This window comes from Medicago sativa, chromosome 3, assembly GCF_051527215.1.
Source record: "Medicago sativa cultivar Bolivia chromosome 3, Bolivia_mono, whole genome shotgun sequence".
Taxonomy (NCBI): domain Eukaryota; kingdom Viridiplantae; phylum Streptophyta; class Magnoliopsida; order Fabales; family Fabaceae; genus Medicago; species Medicago sativa.
Genome location: NC_140751.1, coordinates 75,771,972 through 75,796,214, shown reverse-complemented (window position 1 = coordinate 75,796,214; position 24,243 = coordinate 75,771,972). Strand labels below are relative to the sequence as shown.

The window sequence follows — 24,243 nt, the reverse complement described above, 5'->3', positions numbered from 1 at the left end:
GATTAAAAAATCTACTAGTGAGTCCAATTATTAACGAGTCGCGTTAATTTATGCTCAAGTCTATTTCCATTATAAATTGAAGGTAAATGTTCAATAAATAAATTGGCCAAACTCCATATGAACTTCAAATTGTGGAAGAGTGAAGACACAATTTTAATATAGTTTACCTTAGATAGCTTTCCGTCGCCATTCTCTGCGATCATTGTATAAGAGAGAGGGAAGTATAATTCAAACATCCATTATATAAGGCTTTAAAGAATGCTCCGAACATTCGTTAGCATTTTCCAAAATAATTAAGTACGCTGAGATAAATACAAAAAAAAAAGTAAGTGTGAAAAGGATTAATACTCTCGACTCTTCAGTCTCTGTTACACTCTAAAGAAAATTTATACCTTTCAATAAATTATACTATTTAATCTCTAGTACACACTATCCCTAAAAGAAAAATCTCTGGTATAGACTAAATACACTATTTATTGAATAAATCTAAAAAGTAAAGTTTCTCTTATAATAGAGACTGACGTAGTATTAAATAATGTGACTAATTTTTTTATTTGAAGAAATAATATTTGTATAATTATTTTGTAATAATTTTATTGAACAACTCTCTCTCTCATCTATACTATAGATAAAGAAAACTACCATTTTCAGTACTTTTAGGCTGACTTTTTCCTTTTCAAGAATACTCTCAATTTTCAATACAAATAACATAATCCCTCCGTCCCAAATTTTAAGCAAAAAAAAAAAATCACACTTATTAAGAAAACTAAAACATAAGAATTTGGAATATAGTTTTTTGTGTTTTCTTTGGAAAAAGTTTCATAGGAAGATGTAAAATCAATTTTCATTGGCAATTGGTTATGGTAAAAATGAAAGAGAGAGAAAATTGAATGTAATTTGCATTTAATTTTATGAGAATAAACAAAAGTTTTTCTTGGAAAAGAGATTTTTTAGAAAAACAAGATTAAATAGGATAAAAACGTGTCTTTTTTGCTTATATTTTGGGACAAAGAAAATGATTTTTTTTTTGCTTGTATTATGAGACGGAGGGAGTATGTAGCAAATATATAAGAATAAATTTAAATATTAAAATAAATGTAACAAGCACGATATGAATATTTATATGTTTGATTTTTTTTTTATCACTTAAAAAGTGTAACAAACTAGATGAGTATATTTATATTTACTTTTTCATTATTCCAATTATATATTTAAACAACTTTTTCTATAATAAAGATTGTTGTTGATGTCATTAAAAAAGAATTTAGATTATATTTTTTTGTTATAATGTTGATGTCATTGAAATAGATCATCATGGTTAATTCAGTTTGTTATAACTTGAAAGCAACAAACATTTATATTTTTAATTTTAATCAAAATAAAAAATTCATAAAAAACATCATTCATAATTTTTAAACATTTCGTGTCTGTCTTTTCGCTAGTACTTATAACGCGTTCTTACTTTTTTTTGTTTTAATTTTCACCTCGATACAACAATTACTTTATGGGTCTTGTTAACTTGTGCCATAAGGGCACAAGATAAGAAACTAAATAAAGAAATTTAACCTTGGAAATTGTGCATTCATAATCTTAAAAGCTTAAAAGTTTATATATTCAATACAATATTTATTATTTGATTCTATTTTAAGATCCTTATCTTGTGCCTTAAGGGTACAAATTAACATTTCCCATACTTTATATATTTTGTGCTGTCTAATAAATTATCCTAAAAATAATTCTATGTCTTCGCTGCTGTTCCCATCTAATATTACTTGCAGCAGAGCTGCAACCCTACTTTTTTTGGTTTAAAAAGAAGTGCATGTTCAGTGTAGGTTAGATGAAGTAGTATCTTGTCTTGATAAAGAACATAAAGTAGCATTGGAAAGTGGAACATGGAGAGCTAACAGTAACAGTACTGCTAGCGCTTGAAAGTGGACAATTTGCCCACACACTGCAGAAGCCGACCGCAGTCATAGTCACAGACTCACAACTTTTCTTCCCCGCCCCCCATCAACTAAATTAACCGTAACATCTCCCAACTAAAATGACAGAAAACCCCCTCATTTCATTTGTAACAAAAAACTTCTTTAGATTCAAGTGGTCAATGAACTTATTAAAACGAATTATTCAATATATAATCTAATTTTAATTTTTAGATGGAATAATTACTTAATTTCTGACCGAATTCTATATTATCGGTGTCATTTTCACTAGAATCGGGGAAAATATTCACTGGCCAAGACAAAAGCTTGTCTCTCACTCACCCCCACCAACCTAACCTGTCACATAGAGACTCTTCCTCACGCCACAACACTAATCATCAAATCAAACTCAGAACCAAACAAAACTCTAAATTCCCCAACCAAAGTTATGTAATTATGTCCCCTAACTCATTTTGGCTCCATTCACAAGCCATGGCGTGTCTAACACCCCATTGCATTTATTATAACATTTACTATTTTGCCACTTAAACTCAACAACACTCCTCTTGGCTCTTCAGTTCTTACCCGCTAGTTCCTCACTAGTCTCACACGCTTGTTCATTCATTTCAACACCCGCTTTCTACGCTATCCTGTTTTATATATTTCTTCTCATTTTCCCAATTGATTTTTGCACTTTTCTATTACCACCTTTCCGTGTCTTTTTCCTTTTTTTTCAAACTTTGTCAAACAATATTTTATTCTCCGGAATCTCTCATTACTATACTAGTATGATCCTATTTTTTATTCATTTTGTTTATTTTAATCCTTAAGTTAATATTTTTTTATAATAATGTTGAATGAAATGTCAATGGAAACAGAATAGCTACCACATGGTTTGTTCTATATAGGAGAGAAGAAACCTTGATGCTACAGTTGGATTACTCGCTCATTGCTCTCTCTGTTCTTCTCTTTTGTTAAGGACCTAAGGTACTGCATTTTCTACTCTTGTTCAGTAAGAAACAAGTTACATTTCTAACTTATATAGCTATGAAACCATTCATGCAATTTTATTTCCATATCACTATAATTTTTAAGCTCAAAAATACAATGAGCTGCATATTTTATTTTATTTTATTTATAGCATTTGGTTTGAATTTGACCATGTTGCATTTGTATGTTTTTTTTGAATAATGTGTATTATAGGTTTAAATGAATGTGATTTTAATGCTTTGTTGTTTTGTTTTATGCCTCCAACCATTTTTGTGTTGCAAGTTCAAACAAGCACTGTGTGTTTTTTTTTTTTTTGGGTTTACATTTATGTTGTGTTCATGTTATACTTCTCTTCTAGGTTGAGGTTTTAACTGTTTTTAGTGGAGTCTGATTATAGGAGTGTAATATAATGATGATGGATGGACGGCGGCATTCTGTCGATATACCGATTTCTAAGGCTCTTGTAGCATTGAGGAGAGTCAGGTCATTGAAGGATCCATCAACTAATTCTGTGACCAATCACTCCCCTTTGATTGACAACTTACACTGGGAAAACGGTTCTGGCAATGGGATTTCTCTGATGTTTCCGGATGCTTTTGATTCTGATGATAACCTTGCTAGTTCAAGGAATTTAGGATTTAAAGGGGGAAGAGAGCTGGATGCTACCAGTTTGGAGTTGAATCATGGACTGTTGAATTCAAGACCCAATCGACGGAGTGTTTATGGAAATAAATCACCTAGTGAAAGCTGCGGTAGCAATCATGGTGGTAAAGGATTGGATATTAATGATTTCAAGGAAGGGGGGTTATATTATCGAGAAATTGGAAGATCGACTAAATTAAGGAGAATGGATCACACTAAGCCAGCTAGAAAACTTCTACGCAAGAATCAGGTTAAACCATCTGATGTGGTGGGAGATATTGCTAGTAATTTGAGCAGTCCGTGCCTTTGTGTCCGTGATGCTTTATCACCCCAAGGTTCGTTGGCACTTCTAAATCAAGATTTTGGTGTTCTAGATAGTAGGGAAAATGGATGTGGAAAAAACTGTTGTTTGTCAAATTCTCCGAGGTTTAGAGAATCAAATCATTGTTTTGAGAAAGAAGACCGTTCCTTGATATTGCACTGCGTTGATGACACGGATCTTCATCGACTTAGAAATGTGAGACACAATGGTGGTGAAATTAGTCCAAATTTGGAAACTCCTAGAATGTTATCTATGAAATTCAGACCTCTATCATTTGATGATTTGGTGGGACAACATATGGTAGTTAAGTCTCTTTTGGGTGCACTCTCTAGTAGAAGGATAACATCATTTTATCTCTTCCATGGTCCACGTGGTACCGGCAAGACCTCTGCCTCAAAGATATTTGCTTGTGCACTGAATTGCCTCTCTAATAAGAAGCAAAGACCATGTGGCCTGTGTAGAGAATGTGTTTTATTCTTTTCTGGAAGAAGTAAAGATGTAAAGGAAGTGGATTCTGTGAGAATCAATCATACAGACCAGGTTAAATCCCTCGTTAAGAATGCCTGTACACCTCCTGTTTCCTCTCGTTATAAGGTTTTCATTATTGACGAGTGCCAGTTATTGAACCCTGAGACATGGGCGTGCCTTTCAAATAACCAAGATAACATTTCTCAACATGCAGTTTTTGTGATGATAACTCCTGAATTGGATAAGCTTCCACAAAGTGCAGTTTCCCGGGCTCAGAAGTATTACTTTCCGAAGGTTCAAGATGCTGACATTGCTTGCAAATTAGAAAAAATTTGTGCAGAAGAAGGTATTGATTTTGAACAGGCTGCTTTGGACCTTATTGCTGCAAGATCCTGTGGTTCTGTTAGGGATGCAGAAATTATGCTTGATCAGCTGAGTTTGCTTGGTAAAAAGATCAAAATTTCCTTAGTTTATGAGCTTGTAAGTATAATGCTTTAGTTCCACACTTGTTTTTCTTCAACTTTCTTCATGTTTTCCTAGTGATTAACCTTGCCCTTTGTTGTTATGCAGACGGGGATTGTTTCTGACAATGAATTGCTTGATTTGCTTGATCTGGCTTTGTCACCTGACACAGCAAATACTGTTATAAGAGCTCGTGAGCTGATGAGATCAAGGATCGATCCTTTACAACTTGTGTCACAGTTGGTGAATCTCATAATGGACATCCTTGCGGGGAATCATGAAAATGGCGGTGATGAAGTCAGAAGTAAATTTTCTAATAGATATACTTGTAAGTGCTTAAACGATAATTTAGCATATTCTGTTTAGCTTTAACTGAATAAACAGTCTGTTTAATATTCTGCAGTCCATGAGTGTTGTTTAATATTCAGTTTCTATCTTACGTCTGTTTCTGACCGGTTATTTTCTCTACCATAGCGAAAGCAGACCTTCAAAAACTAAGCCATGCATTGAGAATATTTACTGAAGCCGAGAAACAGTTAAGAATTTCGATAAATCAATCAACATGGTTCACTGTAGCTCTTCTACAGTTAAGCTCTGCTGATTATCCTCCCACAGATGCAGATGGTACCAAGTTGTCTCTGGGAAGTGCACGCAATGGAGATGAGCTTGGTTATTATTTTTCCTTAAATTATTACTTTTTTCCCCCTTAATCCTTAAATGGACGTGGACGGTGATTTCCGTAATGTATCATGTACAGGGAAGAGCATGGAACATTTTGATGCAGGTAGTTGTGAAAACAAATCATTTAGACTAGTGGCGCAGGAGGATCATGAAGGAACACTGGATGCCATATGGTATAAAGCTACCGGGCTATGTCAATCTAGTCAGCTCAAAGCTTTTCTCAGAAAGAAGGGAAAGTTGTCTTCACTTCAAGTTGATCAATCTACATCTTGTAATTTCTTCCTCTTTATGTTATTTATGTCCTGCTACTCATTTTCCATTTATTTTAATTTACAGTTATTGCATCATATTTTTTAATTTGAAGTTATTGCATCATATTGTATAATCACTTTTCCTAAAATCACTTTGATGTTGTAGTTATATTTGTGATTAGTTTTTTTTTCTTTCAAAAAACATTTTTAATAGAATAGAGAGAAAAACATCGTTTATAGTGTGTATTTTCAACCATATTAATGAAAAACTATTTTAACATGCATATCTTTTCAACTGTAGTGTATGTTTTTTCCTTAAAAATCTCTAAAGAATGATCTCCAAATTATTTATAACAAAATCAATTTTATTTTAATCAATAACAAACAACTCATTAGGTGTTTTGCCAAACTTTCTCTCTTGGAGAAATTTGCTTGTTATTGTTTAAACCGATTTCTTTTCTAGCAACTTTATGTATCTATTCTGTAGTTTGAATTGTTGGTACTAATACTATACTTTTCAGCTCTTGCTATTGTGGAGTTGGAGTTTGGTCGTCGCCACCATGTATCGAAGGCTGAGAAATCATGGAAATTGATAGCAAGTTCCTTGCAGCGCTTATTGGGTTGTAACATTGAGTTGAGGATTATTTATGTTCCTCTTTGTACTTCTAATTCACCAAAGAGGTCATCTTTCAACATCTTCAGTTGTTCGCGCAGAATACAACAGACATCCAATGAACAAGAAAGTGAAATAGACTATGCTGATTACACCTCTGAAAATCCCATTATGAAGAATAAAACACCATCATGTTCTTCCTCCTATTGTGGATCTCAGCTTCCGCCACAAAATTCTTATAACAGAACGGATCCTGTATCGAGTCTGAGGAGTTGTGAAGGGAACTTGCTCAGCTCACGGGAAATATTTTTGAACACGTCTATGCAAGAGATTATGGGAGCATCTTGTTCTGGAGTTGATTCTTCCAAGGAAGAGGGACACAATGGTGTACATTTAGTTCCATCAATCCCCAATTCAGATAATCGGTCTAACTGTTTTCCTCAATCTCTCTGGTTTCAAAAGAAGTTTCGTTCTTCATATTCATCCAACTTGTCTTTTCAGGGCATCTAACCATAGAAAGATTATTTTTTCTTTCTACTGGAGTTGTACATGTTCTGAGACACATATACCTGTGCTAATGTTGTTGATTTTTTGTGCACCTTTCTGCTACTGTTTGCATTATTAAAATTATTGATGATGCTTCAGTTATTATTTAGTAACAACCTATTATAATAGCCTATTATTATAGAATAGAATCAACTCAATTTGCAATCAAGTGTTTAATTCAAATACATGGAGATTGATATCAAATTTTGAAAATTTATTAAGCAACTAGGATTCATCTTAGTGTGTTAATCTACTTGCAAGGTCAAGCATTATTGGACCACAGGTCAATAGCACTTATTTCATGCACAACATTTTTTTTTTGGAGTACATTTCATGGACAACATTGTAACTGCCTGTCTGATTGGTGTATACGGATGAACGTGCTTCCTTCCTGACTTGGAGCAAGAATAATTGTTTTTCTTTTTTGGTACAAAACTTGTATTATTAAAAAGATAATTTGTCTTGTCCCCTACTAGGGAGGATAGTGACCTTGCATAAATTGTGGTAGTTGAATTGGTGTTTATACTCATTTTCTGACTTGAATTTATGTTACTATCATAAATTAAAGTCTTCCTTCGATATCTTGAGAGGTTGGATCCTAACTTTCAGCCTTGCTCTCGACTTCAACAATTACTTTCTTTTAACCTACTTCAACGGTGTTGGTTTGAAACCTTAATGTGTGTTCTTCTCAATATATCAGTTTGATTCCCCTGATGTCAATTTAGGTAGGCTATTATCAATGGTCGTTGGCCACCATCACCACTATACCGAGCACCATTAGTCACTATTTCGACAACAATTAGTCTCTATTTCGACAATCGTTGGACACCATTCCATCCTTCTCGGACCAGTACTTTGACCAACACTGTGACCCCACCTCTGACTATTGTGGCTGATTGTTTGTTGACCACCACTCTAACCACCGTCAACCACCACTTTGATTAATGTGGTTACTTGTTCGTCGACCGTCACTCTAACTATTGTCGACTACCACTCCAATTTTTGTTGGCCACTACCACCCGTAACTACTCTAAACACAACTCAATCATTGTGGAACACCACTCTAGCCACCTTTGACCACCATGAAACAACACTATAACCACTGCTCCAACCATCACCGCGATAACTGTCAATCACCACTCAAGTCACCTATTTGATGATTAGATAGTTGGGACACCTTCTATTCTCTTTAATATCATTGTGCTCTTAATTTATTAAAAAAAAAAGTTTTTTTTTGTTAAACAATTAAAGGGAATCCCAATACTTAATGACTTGTATTTAATGGTTAATTAAAGGGCAATGTTATTTGAACAACCCTTTCTTGTGACAACTAGTTTGACAGCCAAATTATACAAAGAAATTTAGGCAGTGACACAAAAATCAAAGCAATAAAGAGAGAAAGTAGAAGGGCAATATGAGTATGAGAGAGAAAGTTGTCAAGAAATGGTTGTTCAAATATCATTTCTCTTAATTAAATGAATGTTTGATATCACGATAGATATACCACCAAATTACGATGTAATTTTAGTGGTTAATGCATTTGTATACTTAATTAATTAGAATAGACTGTCAGAGTAAATTAATTTTACAACGTCAACCAATTAAAATGAGTAATTTTGACACATCAACACAAGTGAATTAAAAATGGAAAAATCCAAATAAAATCTCTACTTACTATATTAGTTCACTGTTCCACCGCTTTTGGTTTTGATTGATCACATGATTTTGTCTTATGTCACCATCTACCATGATACATAACCTTATGTTACTGCCTCCTTTCACCCTCTCAAACCTTTTTTTTTTTTAGGGATCCTCTCAAACCTAGTTTTCATTGTTATTCAAACTGCAATTTAATTAAGAAATTTCTCGTGAAATTTCTTCAATTAGTGAAGAATTATTGATTCATTTTTATTCAACCTGCAAGTTAATTAAGGATTGTCTCATTTGTTTCATTTCTTCGGTTTTAATGAATGGTTTCATTATTTGTTTGAATTTCAATGACTAATATGAGAGCTGATAAGAACATGAGCAATTAGAACATGATAACCATTCTCTAAACAATCTCTTATACCAAGTACACCTAATAAGAATTAAGAACATGAGAAATGATTTTGAGTGGTTTCATTCTCATTGTCAGTTATTCAAACATGAGTTAACAATGAAGAACATGAGCAATAACAACAAATAAATGGCAAAGAACAAAATGGATCAATCAAAGCCGAAAACAATGGCACGTGAACAAAAGTATTAAGTAGAGATTTTATTTGGATTTTTCCATTTTTAATTCACTTGTGTTGATGTGTCAAAACTACTCATTTTAATTGGTTGACGTTGTAAAATTGATTTACTCTGACAGTCTATTCTAATTAATCTCTTGCTCAAAAAAAAAAAAAAGTGGTTAATAAGAAGTGGCAGGATAAAAGTGCTATAAAAAAAAAGACAAAAAAAAAGGTCTGAATGGTAAAAAAGAAACTGTTTCAGTGTGAGTCCATCGTTACCTGTTGAATTGAACTGAAAGAGCAAAGAGTGTAATCACAGAACTCCAATGGCGGACGATAGCAACCGCATCGTTCGACTACTCTGCCGCCCAAACCATCTCCACAAAGGATCCGACCCGGGAATCCACCACTGGCTAATCGGATCCCCATTCTTACCACCACTCACCATCGGCTCCATCCTCCGATGCACCCACACCACCCCCTCCTCCTCTTCTCCCGATCTTCAAAAAGAATCAAACGATCTCAAAACCTTAATTCCCAAAGGCTTTCATTTAATAGGAGCCCTAGCTTCCGGCGACGATACCAGTGCTCATGCCGCAATCGAAGCTGCTCGTGAATTGAGGAAGATTCTATACGGTGAAGGAATGAGGGAAGATCAACCGTTGATTGGAGGTGTTGAAAGTTTGGATTCTGGCGAGGTTCGGTTTTTTGTGTGTGAGACTGGAAATGTGAATAGCGGAATTGAATCTGTTACGTCGGTTATTCAAGAAGAAGATCCTGAGAAGTTTGTGTGGGAGAATGGTTGCTTGCTTCGTTGCGAGCTTCCGATTAAGTTGCCAATCTATTACCCTCTCAAAAATCCATCCGGTGAGTGTTTTCTAGAAGCATAATCAATGATGCAATGTAGCAATGTTTTTGTTTGATTTTTGTTCATTTGTACTCTCCAAATGTTAATTAGAATTGGGTATGTAGGTTTACACACATTGCAATTAAGTTACTTTAATGTTTACATTCAATTTATGGCTGTTCTATAGTTCAAAAAAATAGGGATTAGGATTCGTGACACATTGAAGTAGTGATTTGGAAGGATACTATGTTCAACTTCCATTCTAGTTCTAGTATTTATTGTATTGACTGTTTGGATGAACTACTTAATTGAGTGCATAAGCGCTTATTATATAAGTGCTTATATATAGTATAAGCTATTTCTGTAGCAAATGATAAAATAAAGTCAAATTGTTTTTATATTAGCTATAGACTATTTTCATAAGCTATTCTGGAGAACTTATGTAAATAAGCTGAAAGTAGCTTATGGATATGTCATAAACTGTTTGCATAAGCTCTTCCAAACAGCTTCGGATATGCTTATATTGACTGAACAGTACCTTAGTTAACAGTAGTTGTTGACCACAAGCCTCAAGTAGCAGCAGTGAGTTGCACTGAAAGCTCTCGCTGAGAGCACTTTAATTTGAGTTCAAGATGATATACAAATACTACATATGAGGTAGACAAAAAAATTTGGGTCATGAAGGATAGTTGCCTGTAAACTAAGGGAAATTAATTCCATGCAGTCACAAAAACACACTGTCATTTGTCGAAACTGTGAGATGAAGATCAAGCAGTTGACATTTTGAGTTATTGGTTTGAATCTAATTTGAGAAGTCGTCATATCTTATTCCGATGGTTCCGACGTGTTGGCTGCAGTGGATGCGTGCTTTTGTAAGTGCATGGAATCTGAGTGCACTGCATACAAATTTAGAACTTTTTCTTTTTGAGGGGAACAAATTTGAACTTGACATGAATTTTTGCAGTCAATTAGATGAAATTCATGTATTTGATTTCAATGTTAAATAAGCTGGGTACATCTTAGTGTTTAGCTGCACAGGATAATATCTAGATGTCAGTGAATCATCTAAGATGCATGTTTCACTATGTTCTAAATGCAGTAAACTCTGGACAAATTTTGTTCCACAGATGTTGAGAAAGCATATAAGCAGGCAACTGAAGCTGTTATTGCCAAGTTAAAAGACCCTCAGGTCGTGTACATGTTAGAAACATTGAGCAAAACCTCTTCGGATAAACCTCCACCTGCTGTAATTCGAGGTGTACAATTAGACTTTCACACAGACCTCTCCAAAACCAAGCATTTGGTTGAGGGTGATGCGGGCTATGATGCAAGCTCACTATCTTGTTCATACTTTTCCATCAACAGTAAAACCGCTTTTTCCATGGAGGTAACATAAAACATTATGATATTCTTTTTATTTATTTATTTATCTTTCCCCCCGTTTTCTTTTTAACTGTTTAGTTTTTGCTATATTACAACAACAACAGCAACAACAACCAAGCCCTATCCCACTAAATCGGGTCGGCTTCATGGATTAAATCTTTGCTATATTATCTTATATTATTTTGATTTCATTTATATCTCGGTCTTTTTTTTTTCTTGATCCTTTGTGAATAGTCAAATGACGATTATCGTCCATTTTGTGAAAATTTACTTTGCTTAGAATGCAGATACTATCCAAGTGAGTGTTCTATTTAATAGCTCAGGGCCATCATCAGCATCTGCCGCGCCTACTGCAGAATATTTTCCAGGTCAGGATTTGAGGGTCATACTCGGTGTTGAATTACTTTAATTTTTGTGTTTATAGCATTCTTAATTGAGATTGATTTATTGATTGCAGTCCTGGAAGAAGCCAGACTCGTTGTTGTGGATATTAAGCTAGATGTACTCTGCTATGCTTCCAGGGATCTTCCACTGAGACATGCTGTTTCATGTTTAATCATCCCTGGCTTAATTGACCAGTTAAATATCCTGCAGAAATTTATGTTGCCTAACCTTTTGGCAAAACATCCTCAGGTGAGACAATGAGTTAATCTTTCTAGTTACATAAGTTTTCCATGGTTCTACTGTTCCACCATGATTCCAAGTCACAATATCATTTTCCTCTAGTTAATGGATGTTTTATTATTTATTGGCATTCTTTTATCCATTCATTGCACAATTTCAGTTGGATTTTTGGTATTTGTCTTGCAAATACAGAATTCTATTTCTATACATTATTTCTCAATCATGTAAAATAGTTCACAGATAAAGTGACACTGTCCATTTGATACGAGCTGTAATACATGCACCATGATGACTAATAGTTCACAGATGAAGTGGCACTTTCCATTTGGAGATCTGTATTATACTTGTAGAATAGTTCAATTCAAGCTTAATTGATTTAAAGAATTAGACCTATTTCTGCCTTCTTTGATGGGTAATATGAATCGGGCCTTATGAATGTGCGATTACAAAGATATATGCATGTTGTGAGAGGCTAATGCTCCAAATTTTATCTGAACCTATTTTTCTACTTATCATCTCATAGTAAAATTAGATGTGGGGGAAATGATTATCCTTTATTTTACAAAACACCCTGATGATTATTATTTGTAATCGACCAGGTGAAATTTATAAAATGGTTTTATTTGTGTGAACAGTATACAGTACTTTCTGTTTTATTTGTTTTTTTAATCATTTGTTTCATTAATCTATAAAGTTTCAAAGTGAATATTTATACTGACACATGTATTCAATACTTATTGTTCTTTTGATTGACTAACAATTAATACAATTTTCAGCTAAAACCTTACCACTTTAGTCCTCCTGGGGTTCTGCATCCAATAACTGTTTTCTATGAGCTGAGTTTTGGGGAGACAGAAATGAAGCAAGGTATGCTGTTGAACTTTTGCATAGGTCATGGATAAGATTCTTCTTTTACCTTGTATACTATGTACCATTGCTAAATTTCAGATGGGAACATATCTATTGAATCTGTAGGGCTTTCCACTTTTCTGTATCATTTTCATTTATGATCTCAGCATATGTTGGTAATTTATAAATTCTTCATTCTTTCTGCAGTTGATTATAGGAGATCCTTGCACTCAAGGTTGGAGCTACCTTATGATCGCCCCCTTCTAAGAATTGCTAATGCCTTGGATTTTTCAAAATTGAAAAACAGTGGTACTGTCTCTCATCAGAAAGGTAGTACGCACATCTCGATTGAAAGTTCATATAAGGGCTAAAAATCACAATTGCATTTACCTCTTTCCATTTTGTATTTGTATTTTCCAATACCATGCCCTTCAAAGTTTGTATATCATGTACAAACTTTTTAATACTTGGTGGCAATGTTAGGTTCAGCTTTGCTAAGAGATGTACACACTGGGATTCCAAGCAGTGGGGGTTAGTTACTGTTATGGCCTTTGCTTGTTCTTGATGTTATTCTTCTTTGTCTCATCGTCTCATTTAAGGTTTCATGGTTTATGCAGTTATTGGGGGAGCTGTTTCCCTTGTTCAAGGTTCCTATGAATACCATCATTATCTTCAGGATGGTTTCAACGATTCGGTAATTGCAATTCTTCTGCTTCGTAACAGTTGTTACATGTTCTTGAAACTGTGTTTTTTTAGCCTTGATCAAAATGTCCTAGTCGTGGATATTTTAAATTCAAACACAAACACACCATAGTGGCTATTATCTTATTGATGACTAGTTTTAGATTATCAAGAACACGGTCTTATTGTGAGTTGGCACCGTCCCTGCCCTTGTGTTTGACCCGGGCTGCGGGGGTAATAGCTGGCATGGTTCAGGGGTATTGTAATCTGAATCGTAGTACTATATATAAGGCTTGTAACACTAAAACCCTAATTCATCAAAGAAATATATGTGTAACTATAGCTGCTCTATTGTCACAGAGGTAGGCACCATTGGCTGAACTGCATGAACGAAGATCGTGTCATAAACATGTCCTTTTTCGTCTTTCCTCGAGTTGCCAAATCCTTTCTGCTATTTTAAAAATTAAAAATATTCTATCCCGGCTACTGTTGCTCATATGAGTTTCACTACAACAACAACCAAGCCTTATCCCACTAAGTGGGGTCTGCTACATGGATCAAATGATGCCATAGTGTTCTATCATAAACCATATTTGGATCCAACTCATTGACCTCTAAATCCTTTCTAATGGTTTCTCTAATAGTTTTCCTAGGTCTTCCTCTACCTCTTTTAACTTGACTCTCCTCCATTTGATCTACTCTTCTTATGACGGCATCTACGGGTCTTCTCTCTACATGTGCAAACCATCTAAGCCTATTTTCTACCAACTTTTCTACTATAAGTGCTACCCCCACTCTCTCTCTAATGGTGTCATTCCTAATCCTATCATGTCATTTTTAATTTGTTTTACACTGCTTTATATAATATTTCAATGCACTTTAGGGTTGGGCTATCATTCCGGCTTTAAAATACCAGAAATGTAATGGAACCTCCCTTAGAAAGGAACTTTGGTGGTCATTTTTCCAGGGCTTCCTCCAGGCCATTTTTATCAAGCTGATGTTTGAACTTTTGCAAATACATTATAAATTATTTAAAATAAACCTCAATGATTTTATTTTGCACTAAAAACCGGTTTCAGGGCATCAAATTCAGGCCAATTACTTTTTATTGGAAATTCCGCCTTAATTGCGGTCGGCCCCTAGCCGCCTAATTGCGACTTTTGGGTTGCCTTCATTGCAGCCTCCAACACCTTAATTGTGTTGGGTTTTAAGGGGTGAATTTTGTCCAACATTGCTTCGAGATATTGATTGTTTAGTGTTGATAAAGCTTGGGAAACCCTCGCCTTACAAGCCGGTTTTGTAAGGATGAGTTAGGGCCAATATAAAAAAAAGCCTAAAAAAAATTAGGCTTTTTATTCGCTTTCAATTGAAGCCTCTTTATATGTTGTTCTTACTCCTTACTATTACTTCTGGGATGAGTTGTTAGTCTTGTAGATATTGTTAGTCTTGAAAGCGAATAAAAAAAATGAGACTTTTTATTCGCATTCAATTGAAGCTTCTTTATATGTTGTCCTCACTCCTTTCTATTACTTCTGGGATGAGTTGTTAGTCTTGTAGATATTGTTTGTCTTGAAAGCGAATAAAAAAATGAGACTTTTTATTCGCTTTCAATTGAAGCTTCTTTATATGTCGTCCTCACTCCTTGCTATTACTAGTTATTAACTTTTTGACCTTCTATCGCTAAACAAATCCCATCTCTTGTTTCGATTTTCTTTTATTCCCCGTTCTGTTAGGTTCTTGTGGTTTACCCATTGTGGTGTCAAGCGCATATCTTAAAACAAAATGGCGCAGTTTTCTTGCAGTTTCAGGAACTAATTATTTATATCTGTTTTCTAGGGATGGGGCTGTGCTTATCGTTCTCTCCAGACTATCATTTCATGGTTCAGACTCCAAAACTACTCGTCTATAGAAGTTCCTTCTCATAGGTATTTATAGTTTACCTCATCCAATGATGGATTTTGTTTTACTGGGAGATATAATTTCTTAATTCGTATCTGACTTGTCATCAGGTTTTAAAATATTGCTGTGATTTGATTTTTCCCATGTGCAATGGATTATTAAATTGGTCTTCTAAATAGTTGTTAGTTTTTAATTTGAATGGAATAAATAATTCAATCAATCAGTCTGGCTGATGTTTACTTCTATAAAACAAAATCTTGCTTGTCATTTTCATGTATATGATTTAGTTTCAGCCTGACAAACCTACAAATTTCTCAGAGAAATACAGCAGGCACTTGTCGAGATTGGTGATAAAGATCCTTCCTTTATTGGGTCACGAGACTGGATTGGTGCAATTGAGTTGAGCTTTGTTTTGGACAAACTTCTGGGTGTAAGTATTCTGTTCATTTTAATATTTGTTGATGTTTGTGATTGTTAAAGAGTGAAAGAATTTCGAGAGAAACTGTCAATGTGATGAATCTGAAGTTTGTGTAATATTGACGTTCTGAATCTCTGAAGCAGGGACCAGTATCTATTTTATTGTACTGGGTGTTAAGGCAGTTTAGTAACTGCTGCTAACAAAATGGCACAGCTGGCATAACTAACGGCTAACTATTTTAACACTGCTGCTAACAAACTGGCACCGCTGGCATAACTAACGGCTAACTATTTTAACAATACGAGCTGTTGAGCTAATGTTACAAAGCTTACTTAACAATCTCATTAACCTATACTATATCAATAATAAAATGTAGATTCATAGATAACATTTATATTATAGTTGGGTTTTTGGGACAGCTGGATATTGTGCTTGTGTAGTTCTCTGGCTAGAAGCCTAGAATCAAGATACGTTGAGCCTCCCACTCCTAAAGAGGCTATATTCTGGATACTTGATTTAATTCAAATATAGGTGCATGAAAAATGAAATTTATGCTGCTTCTGAGCACAATTGGGTTCTTAATGACTTGACTGGGATTTTGCTTTCTTTCCAAAACAGGTTACTTGCAAAGTCATCAATGTTAGATCCGGAGCTGAGCTTCCGGAAAAATGTCGAGAATTAGCATTGCACTTTGAGACTCAAAGTACACCTGTTATGATTGGTTAGTAGATGCTATATTAATTTCTGCCATTTATTTGCCGTCTCCCAATATGAGGTCACTTGAAATTCTGTGGTATATAGTGATGATGCTTTGGATTCTAAATGCAGGTGGTGGTGTCCTTGCATATACACTATTGGGAGTGGATTACAATGATGCCAGTGGAGATTGCGCTTTTTTAATACTTGATCCACACTACACGGGTACAGATGATTTGAAGAAAATAATCAATGGGGGTTGGGTTGGGTGGAAAAAAGCCGTCGACAGCAAAGGAAAGAATTTCTTCTTGCACGACAAGTTTTATAATCTACTGCTGCCACAGAGGCCCAACATGGTATGATTCCTGGGATACAATGGTGGAACTAACTCCCAATTTCTCGCAATAGAAGACTTTTGTTAGTTACATGTGATTGGGAATAAATGGTTCTTTTAATTCACTCCCTTGCTTTTGGGTTAGTGATGTTCTGTAATTGACTTGCTTTGACTATAACTAAAATTATCGGCCATACCTGTGTCGAGTCACCTGGGCAAAATCCTAGGCAAAGGGTATTTCGAACATGGGAAAGGTGGGATATACTCCATTTTCATTATTTATACTTTTCAAACCATTCGATGCTAATTACACAGGGTGTGTTTAAGATTTTTTATTTTATAAAAAAAAATCATTTTAATCGTTTTGAAGCGTTTGTTTAGGATTTTTAAAAATATCAATTGACTCATAAAAAGTTATTAAGATTAACTTTTTTTCAAAACAAGGAGGTAACAAATAAACTAGTTAGCTTTCTTCAAAATTATAATTTTTTTTCAAAAGTGGTTTTTTTGGGTAGTAAACAAATAGAAGTTGTTCCATTTTTTTTCTTCTCTAAATCTCAAACAATCTTTGGGTATGGACGTATGGTACATGCGTCAATTTGACATATACTACTATATTTGGTCTTTCTAAAAAATTATAATTACTGAATATTATTTATTAAAAGTGTTTGTGAATTTTAAGTAATTAATCAACTAAATATTCCTTAGTGAATTAAAATTTAATTTCTTTTGAATTTTATTATTCATAATAGCGAATAATTTTTTTAATGATAAAATGTAGGAAAATTAGAATATTGCTTTTTTTTTTGTGGTGGTCGGGGTTCGAACCCCAGACTTTACATATTTTATGCATTGTTCCTACCAATTGAGTTAAGCTCACGTAGGAAAATTAGAATATTGCTTTTAAACGATAAACTAAAATCTTAGATGTTTTTCCTTATGAAACAGCCTTCTCTAAAAAAATTAGAAAAAACTAGGGGGGACCACGGCCACCCCTGGCTCCCATGGTCCCTCCGCCCCTATGGCACGGTTAATATCCTTGCTGCTGAATCATGTAACATTACTTTAGAAATTCAATAGCTAGAAACATACATCTAACTCATGACATTGTTGAGACATGTGCCATTCATGTTGTTCTTATTATCTCATCTATTGTATCCAATTTCATCCAATTTCTTATAAAAGAGGTCATCTCTCTTATCTATCTACTTCACATATTAGACCATTCTGATGGTCCAAATATATCAAAAAATGAACACTTGCAATGATGCGTTTACAGGAATTTTTCTTTACATATTTTAGATGTCATTCTTGCTAATATTATTTTATTTCTCAATTCTAACCTAAGGAAGGAGAGGCTCTTTCTTGTGTCATCCCTTGTTCTCTCTCTCTCATTCTAATATAAAAAAGCTATAATATTCTGATGTTTCCAGCTAAAATACAAAATTCTAAATAAACCCTGTAATACAAACTAACATTAATTATCACCGTGAGCTTAGCTCAGTTGGTTGGGATATTGCATATTATATGCAGGGGTCAGGGGTTGAACCCCGGACACCTCCACTTCTCCATATTTAATTGTGTGAGCTTTAGCCACTAGGTTAATTGACCAAACAAACTAACATTAATTATATTTAATATTTTATTGAATGAGTTGATAAATTATTCTCCTTGATCAATACTCTCATCATCTCAAATTATAAGTTGTTTTACAATACCAATTAAACTTTTTCTACCATACTATTAACTATTTATTACACTCCATTCTTTCAATTCTTTAATTTAACTTTTCCATACTATTTATTAAGCACAATTTTGTAAAGCAACGCATCTCCTTCTCATACAAAATTAATTACATTTTTTAATATGTGTGAAATGTCCAAAATATCATATAATTTGAAATGAAAGGAGTATAAAAAAAACCACCAAGATTATAATTAACTAATAATTAATAATCACGATTTATAGGCATGAACATGTTGTTTTGACAAAATGTGTGTTAATAATAATAATAGTTTTACATTTCTTCAATAAAAATAAAAATAATAGTTTTACATGTTATTATTCAATTATGTAAAAAAAAAAAAAAAAAAAAAAAAGAACCAAGAATGAGGGTCCCCCCCGCATAAAAAAGTACATATATGAAGTGAAATGAAACGAAGAATAGAATGCGAAACCTAACTGACTCGAGTTGAAATGGCTGAGAAGTTGGGTTCAGAAGAGAGGTCAGCAGGGATGAAGAGGAAACAATTCGCTGTTTTGGCTGACCTCAACATCGATCCCCCTGAAGCCGATGACGACGAAGACGACAATAATCATTCTTCTTCACTTCTTCCACCACATACTGAAATCACCAGGTATCTTTTTCTTTTTATTTATTTATTTACTTCTGATTAATTAGAACTGAAACAATGAATTCGACTTCATTTATAAACTAGAGCTTGTGCAAATACATTGTGCTCAGAAATATGAATGAACTAGGCAAGCCTGAAGTAACTCATAATTAACTAACAGAATTACTGGCTTACTATCTATGAATATGATGCACCGAACTCGATACCGACACGTAGACTTTCGTAATAATTTGAGAAAATGGAAGTGATTAAGGACCCGTTTGTTTTGGATTTTTTTGGTAAATCACATTTTAGAAGAAATAAATTCATTATAAAATTGTGCAAAGAGTTACAGTTATGAATTATGAAAAAACGAGAAATCAAGTTATATTATATATGCACAAATAATTTAAAAAAGATTTGCACAATGGCATGATTAATTCACATCGTGACGATTGCAATCTATAACTTATCATCCGTAATAGCATAAATCACGAATTCCTTAATGCGACCTCGATCGTTATTTAAAACCTTGGTTATAGCATAACGGAATTTGGGCAAATTGTTTTTGTTCTGCGATACGTTGTTTAATACAAAATGTTGTCAAATATCAGCTATGGCGAAGCTTTAGCACTACTGCGTAGTGAAGTTTTAACAATCTTCTATTTTCCACTATCCACAATTGACAACACTGTGTAACGAGCATTTGGGTCTATAATTTTGTAATTTCATTGAAGATATTGGACCTCGCAACCAAGTCAAACATTGTAATGGATTTCAAGTGATATATTTTTCGGAAAGTTATGAAAGAGAAACGGCCGACAAGCTTGTAGTTGTAAAACAGAATCGTTCCTTTGTAAATGTGCTATAGTATATCATTGTATTTCATTTTGTAAATGTGAATGTAACATTTATGCATGTTATTGATTATTGTCCATTCAATTGACAGCAGGTTTTCTTAAAAAAAATCTTTAGTTATTGCAATAAGAATCGTTTGCATTAATTCTGAATATCTTTTTGTTGGTTTTTGTCATTTATTGATTTATTAATTTTTGAATTAACATATAGGTTGATAAATGACCAAAACAGTCAAGATAAGAGTTTGTTGTCCAAAGACACCAATAGCAACGAAGCTGAAGGTAAATTGTTGAACAAATTGGGGAAATGCCGTTCCAAACCTAGCAAGACGGATTCTTCTATTGACTGTGGAGCTGATGCGGATGGTGATCCACATGTTCAAGGGGCTCCTTCAGCAAGGGAAGAAAAAGTTAGCAGCATGAAGACTGTGAGTTTAATTTGGAATCATCAAATATATTTTTCTTTGATTTAAATCATCCCACTTTTAAACTCTATTAATCAATCAGTCTAATGTGCCTAAGGATTCCAGATAGTCAGATAGCTATCTTTAATAATTCCTACCTAAAACTAGTTAGTCAGTTAGCAAGACGTAATCTTGACATAGTAGTAATTTATTTTTATGAATATTGCCAGTGTTGTTGTTTTTGGTTAGTCAATGACAAAACTAGGTATAATTGTAGGGATTGGTTCATGTTGCGAGGAAGATGCCCAAAAATGCTCATGCTCATTTTATACTTGGCTTGATGTACCAAAGATTAAACCAACCTCAAAAGGTAGTTCTTCCAAATTTACCTGTTACGGTTCCTAGTCTACATACAGGTTACTCATTAGGTCATTAACTTTTTCAGGCTATATTGGCTTATGAGAAGGCAGAAGAGATATTACTCAGGCCAGAGGTTGAGATTGATAGGGCAGAGTTCCTTTCTTTAGTTCAGATTCACCATGCACAGGTATGATAATCTTAATTTGATAGATTATTTATTTTAGTCTTTCTGTTCATTGACATGTTCTTATAATCCTTATAGTGCCTGATAATAGAAAGTTCATCAGAAAATAGTTCAGACAAAGAACTTGAACCTCACGAACTTGAGGAAATTCTTTCTAAACTGAAAGAATCAACGCAATCGGATATCAGGCAGGCAGCTGTATGGAATACACTGGGTTTTATCCTTCTTAAAACTGGCCGTGTGCAGGTACATGCACCTTGTTTTCTCTTTTCCACACACTTGAAAGCTCTCACAGCATGTATGACGTTTTAGTAATTGACGTAACAACATTTTTTTCTTCCATTTCCTGAACCAATGTAAACTTCAAACCCTGGTGTAGAGTGCCATCTCAGTTTTGTCATCCTTGTTAGCCATTGCACCAGAGAACTATGATTGCCTTGGTAATCTTGGGATAGCTTACCTTCAAATGTAAGTTCAAATGGTAATTACCTCTTTTATATATAAAATAAGTAAAATGATATACTTGGGATGTTTTGTATTTTATTTAACTCTTCACGTTAAGTTGTACCCTTTAGTTTGTAACATATGCAAGATTCATTCCCATGTGACATGTGGTGATAATGTCTTTTCATTTTTAGCGAAAAGTTTATCTTCAGTACACCCGCAATGCACCATACAGCAGATCCTGTTCTAAGAAATATTCAAACCTTTTTTCTGTGTAATACTATTGCGTTGAATTGTTTGAGAAATACCGATATTTTTGTGGTTTTAATTGAAAAGAGTTTATGAGATTTTATTCCATATGTCTTTCCTCAGTACTGTTACTAACTAAATTGCCTTCAGTGGAGATTTGGAATTATCTGCGAAGTGTTTCCAAGAGTTGATCCTAAAAGATCAAAACCATCCTGCAGCTTTGGTCAATTATGCTGCTCTCCTTTTGTGTAAAAATGCTTCAGTTGTAGCAGGTACTATACTGATATCTATGCTCTCATAATTTATTACCTTGATTTGTCCTTTAATATGATTATGTAGCGATTGAAGAAAATTTTGTAATATGGTTTTCATTTTGTCATATGGATTTTTAATTCCAGGTGCTGGTGCAAATGCTGCTGATGATGCTTCAGCAGAACAATCCATGGCTGCTAATGTTGCTAAGGAATGTTTGTTAGCTGCAGTTAAAGCAGATGGAAAATCAGCCCATATTTGGGCAAATCTTGCCTATGCATTTGCTATTACTGGGAATCATCGAATTTCCAGCAAGTGCTTGGAAAAGGTGCTCATGGCCCCTTGCTACAATCATTTATAGTGTATTTATTGAGGTTGTTCATTGGTTTCCTGGTCCTTGTTGGTGGAAATGTTTTGACATTTGATTCTCTTGAAACAAATTCAAGCAGATCATTTTTTTTTGGCATTTTTTTCCATGATTAAAGATAGCTGGAGTTACTCATTGATTTTACATGTATTACATTTTGGCTAGTGTTAGCGTCACTTATAGTTTCTCCCTTGTTTTTATTAACCCATCTTCTGAGGATGTTTTGGCCAATGTAGATTGTGATTTAGTGTTTCATTTTTCCTTCCCTTTGTTGCCAGGCAGCAAAACTGGAACCTAATTGCATGTCTGCTCGATATGCCGTTGCTAGCCATCGAATAAAGGAGGCAGAAAGATCTCAAGATCCTAGTGAATTGCTTTCGTCTGCTGGAAATGAGATGGCTTCCATAATAAGAGATGGTGATTCATCCCTGGTTGAGCTTCCAATAGCTTGGGCCGGGCTTGCAATGGTCCACAAGGCTCAGCATGAGATATCAGCAGCATACGAAAGTGAACAGGACGGGCTGAAGGAAATTGAAGAACGTGCTGTTTCCAGCCTAAAGCAGGTAATTTATTGCTTTCTTATAGGTATGTCCCCAGGTTGAGGTGCAGATGGAAAATTTCTATGCCTTATCCTAAGTATACACTTGCTAATTTACGCATTTATGCAGCTTGTCTGATGTTAAATGTTTGGTGTCTCTGTTGGATTTATTATCTCACATAGTTGTTTGGTGTATCATTCTTTTTCTACTAGGCCATAGCGGAAGATCCAGATGATGCAGTTCAGTGGCACCAACTTGGCCTTCACAGTCTTTGTGCCAGGGAATTCAAAACATCACAAAAATACCTCAAAGCTGCTGTTGCCTGTGACAAGGGTTGCAGCTATGCATGGTCTAACCTCGGTATGTGCTTCTTTTCTCTCTTGGCTGTAATGGGAATATCTATCTTCTCAAGTACGATATTCTATGCCTTTGATTGTCAAGTGCCAACTTTAGTCCGGCATTTTGACTCCCTCTTCCATGTCTTTTTCCCGTAAAAGGGTTATTCACTTCATATGGGTTAAAAATGTATGAATAGGTGTCTCACTTCAACTATCAGAAGAACAATCACAAGCTGAAGAAGTATACAAACGGGCTTTGTCTTTGGCAACGAAACAAGAAGCACATGCTATACTATCCAATATGGGAATTCTCTATCGCCAGCAGAAAAAATATGAACTTGCAAAGGCCATGTTTACAAAGTCACTTGAACTTCAGCCTGGATATGCTCCTGCATTCAACAATCTGGGTCTTGTTTTTATTGCAGAGGGTCTGTTAGAAGAGGCCAAGTATTGTTTTGAGAAAGCACTCCAATCAGATTCAATGCTGGATGCAGCCAAGTCTAACTTGATTAAGGTTGCCACAATGTCGAAGATATGCAAAGACCTTTCCTCATGCACTCTTAAAGAATGATATTGTATGTAGTTCCTTTCTTCTGCCGTTCCTTCATTTAGAATAATCAAATCAGAGAGGAATGAACTTGTATCTTTGAAAATTAGCAATTGAGTATATAGTTTGAAATCAAAGAGGAACGGGCTTGTTGTATCTTTACGTGCTTTGAAAATGAGCAATTGGGTATATAGTTTTATTTTTCTTTTTTGAGTTCATTTCAGGCTATGTAATTATATAGTATGCTGTTTAGTTGATTGCTGAGTTCTTTGAACTAAGAAATTATATGAAAATTAAAAGAAAGTAAAAACAAACAACAAACCAGGGGACTGCATGCTTGATATTTTTGTGTTAATCATGCTGTCTGTTTAGGGCTTCCATGATTGAGTCTCAGACACACCTTGTCAATGGAAAACTGTGCACCATTGAACATATCTGCTCATTGCCTCGTGACATAGTGTTGAAGTTGCACTTATCAAAGTAATAAATACATCATTTTCTATAGAAAAGTTACCTCTTTCG

General features: G+C 34.5%; 3 protein-coding genes across 5 annotated transcripts; all 3 read left to right on the top strand.

Annotated features, from left to right (window-relative positions):
- Positions 1–2,218: 2,218 nt before the first annotated feature.
- Positions 2,219–7,143, top strand: LOC146940242 (protein STICHEL-like 2). 2 transcript variants are annotated; one of them, XM_085753919.1, is made up of 7 exons: positions 2,219–2,708; positions 2,801–2,909; positions 3,310–4,824; positions 4,915–5,134; positions 5,281–5,475; positions 5,564–5,758; positions 6,260–7,143. In XM_085753919.1, the coding sequence occupies exons 3-7, from the start codon at positions 3,322–3,324 to the stop codon at positions 6,859–6,861; spliced, it is 2,715 nt and encodes a 904-aa protein (XP_085610045.1). In that variant the 5' UTR covers positions 2,219–2,708; positions 2,801–2,909; positions 3,310–3,321; the 3' UTR covers positions 6,862–7,143. The 2 variants fall into 2 exon arrangements, with proteins under 2 accessions (XP_085610045.1, XP_085610044.1); XM_085753918.1 differs by having other exon boundaries at positions 2,476–2,909; positions 3,271–4,824.
- Positions 7,144–9,387: 2,244 nt separating this feature from the next.
- Positions 9,388–17,154, top strand: LOC146940241 (Peptidase C78, ubiquitin fold modifier-specific peptidase 1/ 2). 2 transcript variants are annotated; one of them, XM_085753924.1, is made up of 12 exons: positions 9,388–9,983; positions 11,091–11,350; positions 11,627–11,714; positions 11,804–11,979; positions 12,747–12,837; positions 13,027–13,149; positions 13,309–13,350; positions 13,437–13,513; positions 15,337–15,425; positions 15,718–15,829; positions 16,436–16,538; positions 16,646–17,154. In XM_085753924.1, the coding sequence occupies exons 1-12, from the start codon at positions 9,443–9,445 to the stop codon at positions 16,873–16,875; spliced, it is 1,932 nt and encodes a 643-aa protein (XP_085610050.1). In that variant the 5' UTR covers positions 9,388–9,442; the 3' UTR covers positions 16,876–17,154. The 2 variants fall into 2 exon arrangements, with proteins under 2 accessions (XP_085610050.1, XP_085610049.1); XM_085753923.1 differs by having other exon boundaries at positions 13,303–13,350.
- Positions 17,155–19,012: 1,858 nt separating this feature from the next.
- LOC146940240 (tetratricopeptide repeat (TPR)-containing protein) lies at positions 19,013–23,939 on the top strand. The gene is made up of 11 exons (XM_085753922.1): positions 19,013–19,204; positions 20,249–20,465; positions 20,719–20,811; positions 20,887–20,988; positions 21,064–21,231; positions 21,365–21,453; positions 21,829–21,950; positions 22,077–22,258; positions 22,576–22,860; positions 23,049–23,196; positions 23,372–23,939. The coding sequence occupies exons 1-11, from the start codon at positions 19,044–19,046 to the stop codon at positions 23,743–23,745; spliced, it is 1,941 nt and encodes a 646-aa protein (XP_085610048.1). The 5' UTR covers positions 19,013–19,043; the 3' UTR covers positions 23,746–23,939.
- Positions 23,940–24,243: the final 304 nt, after the last annotated feature.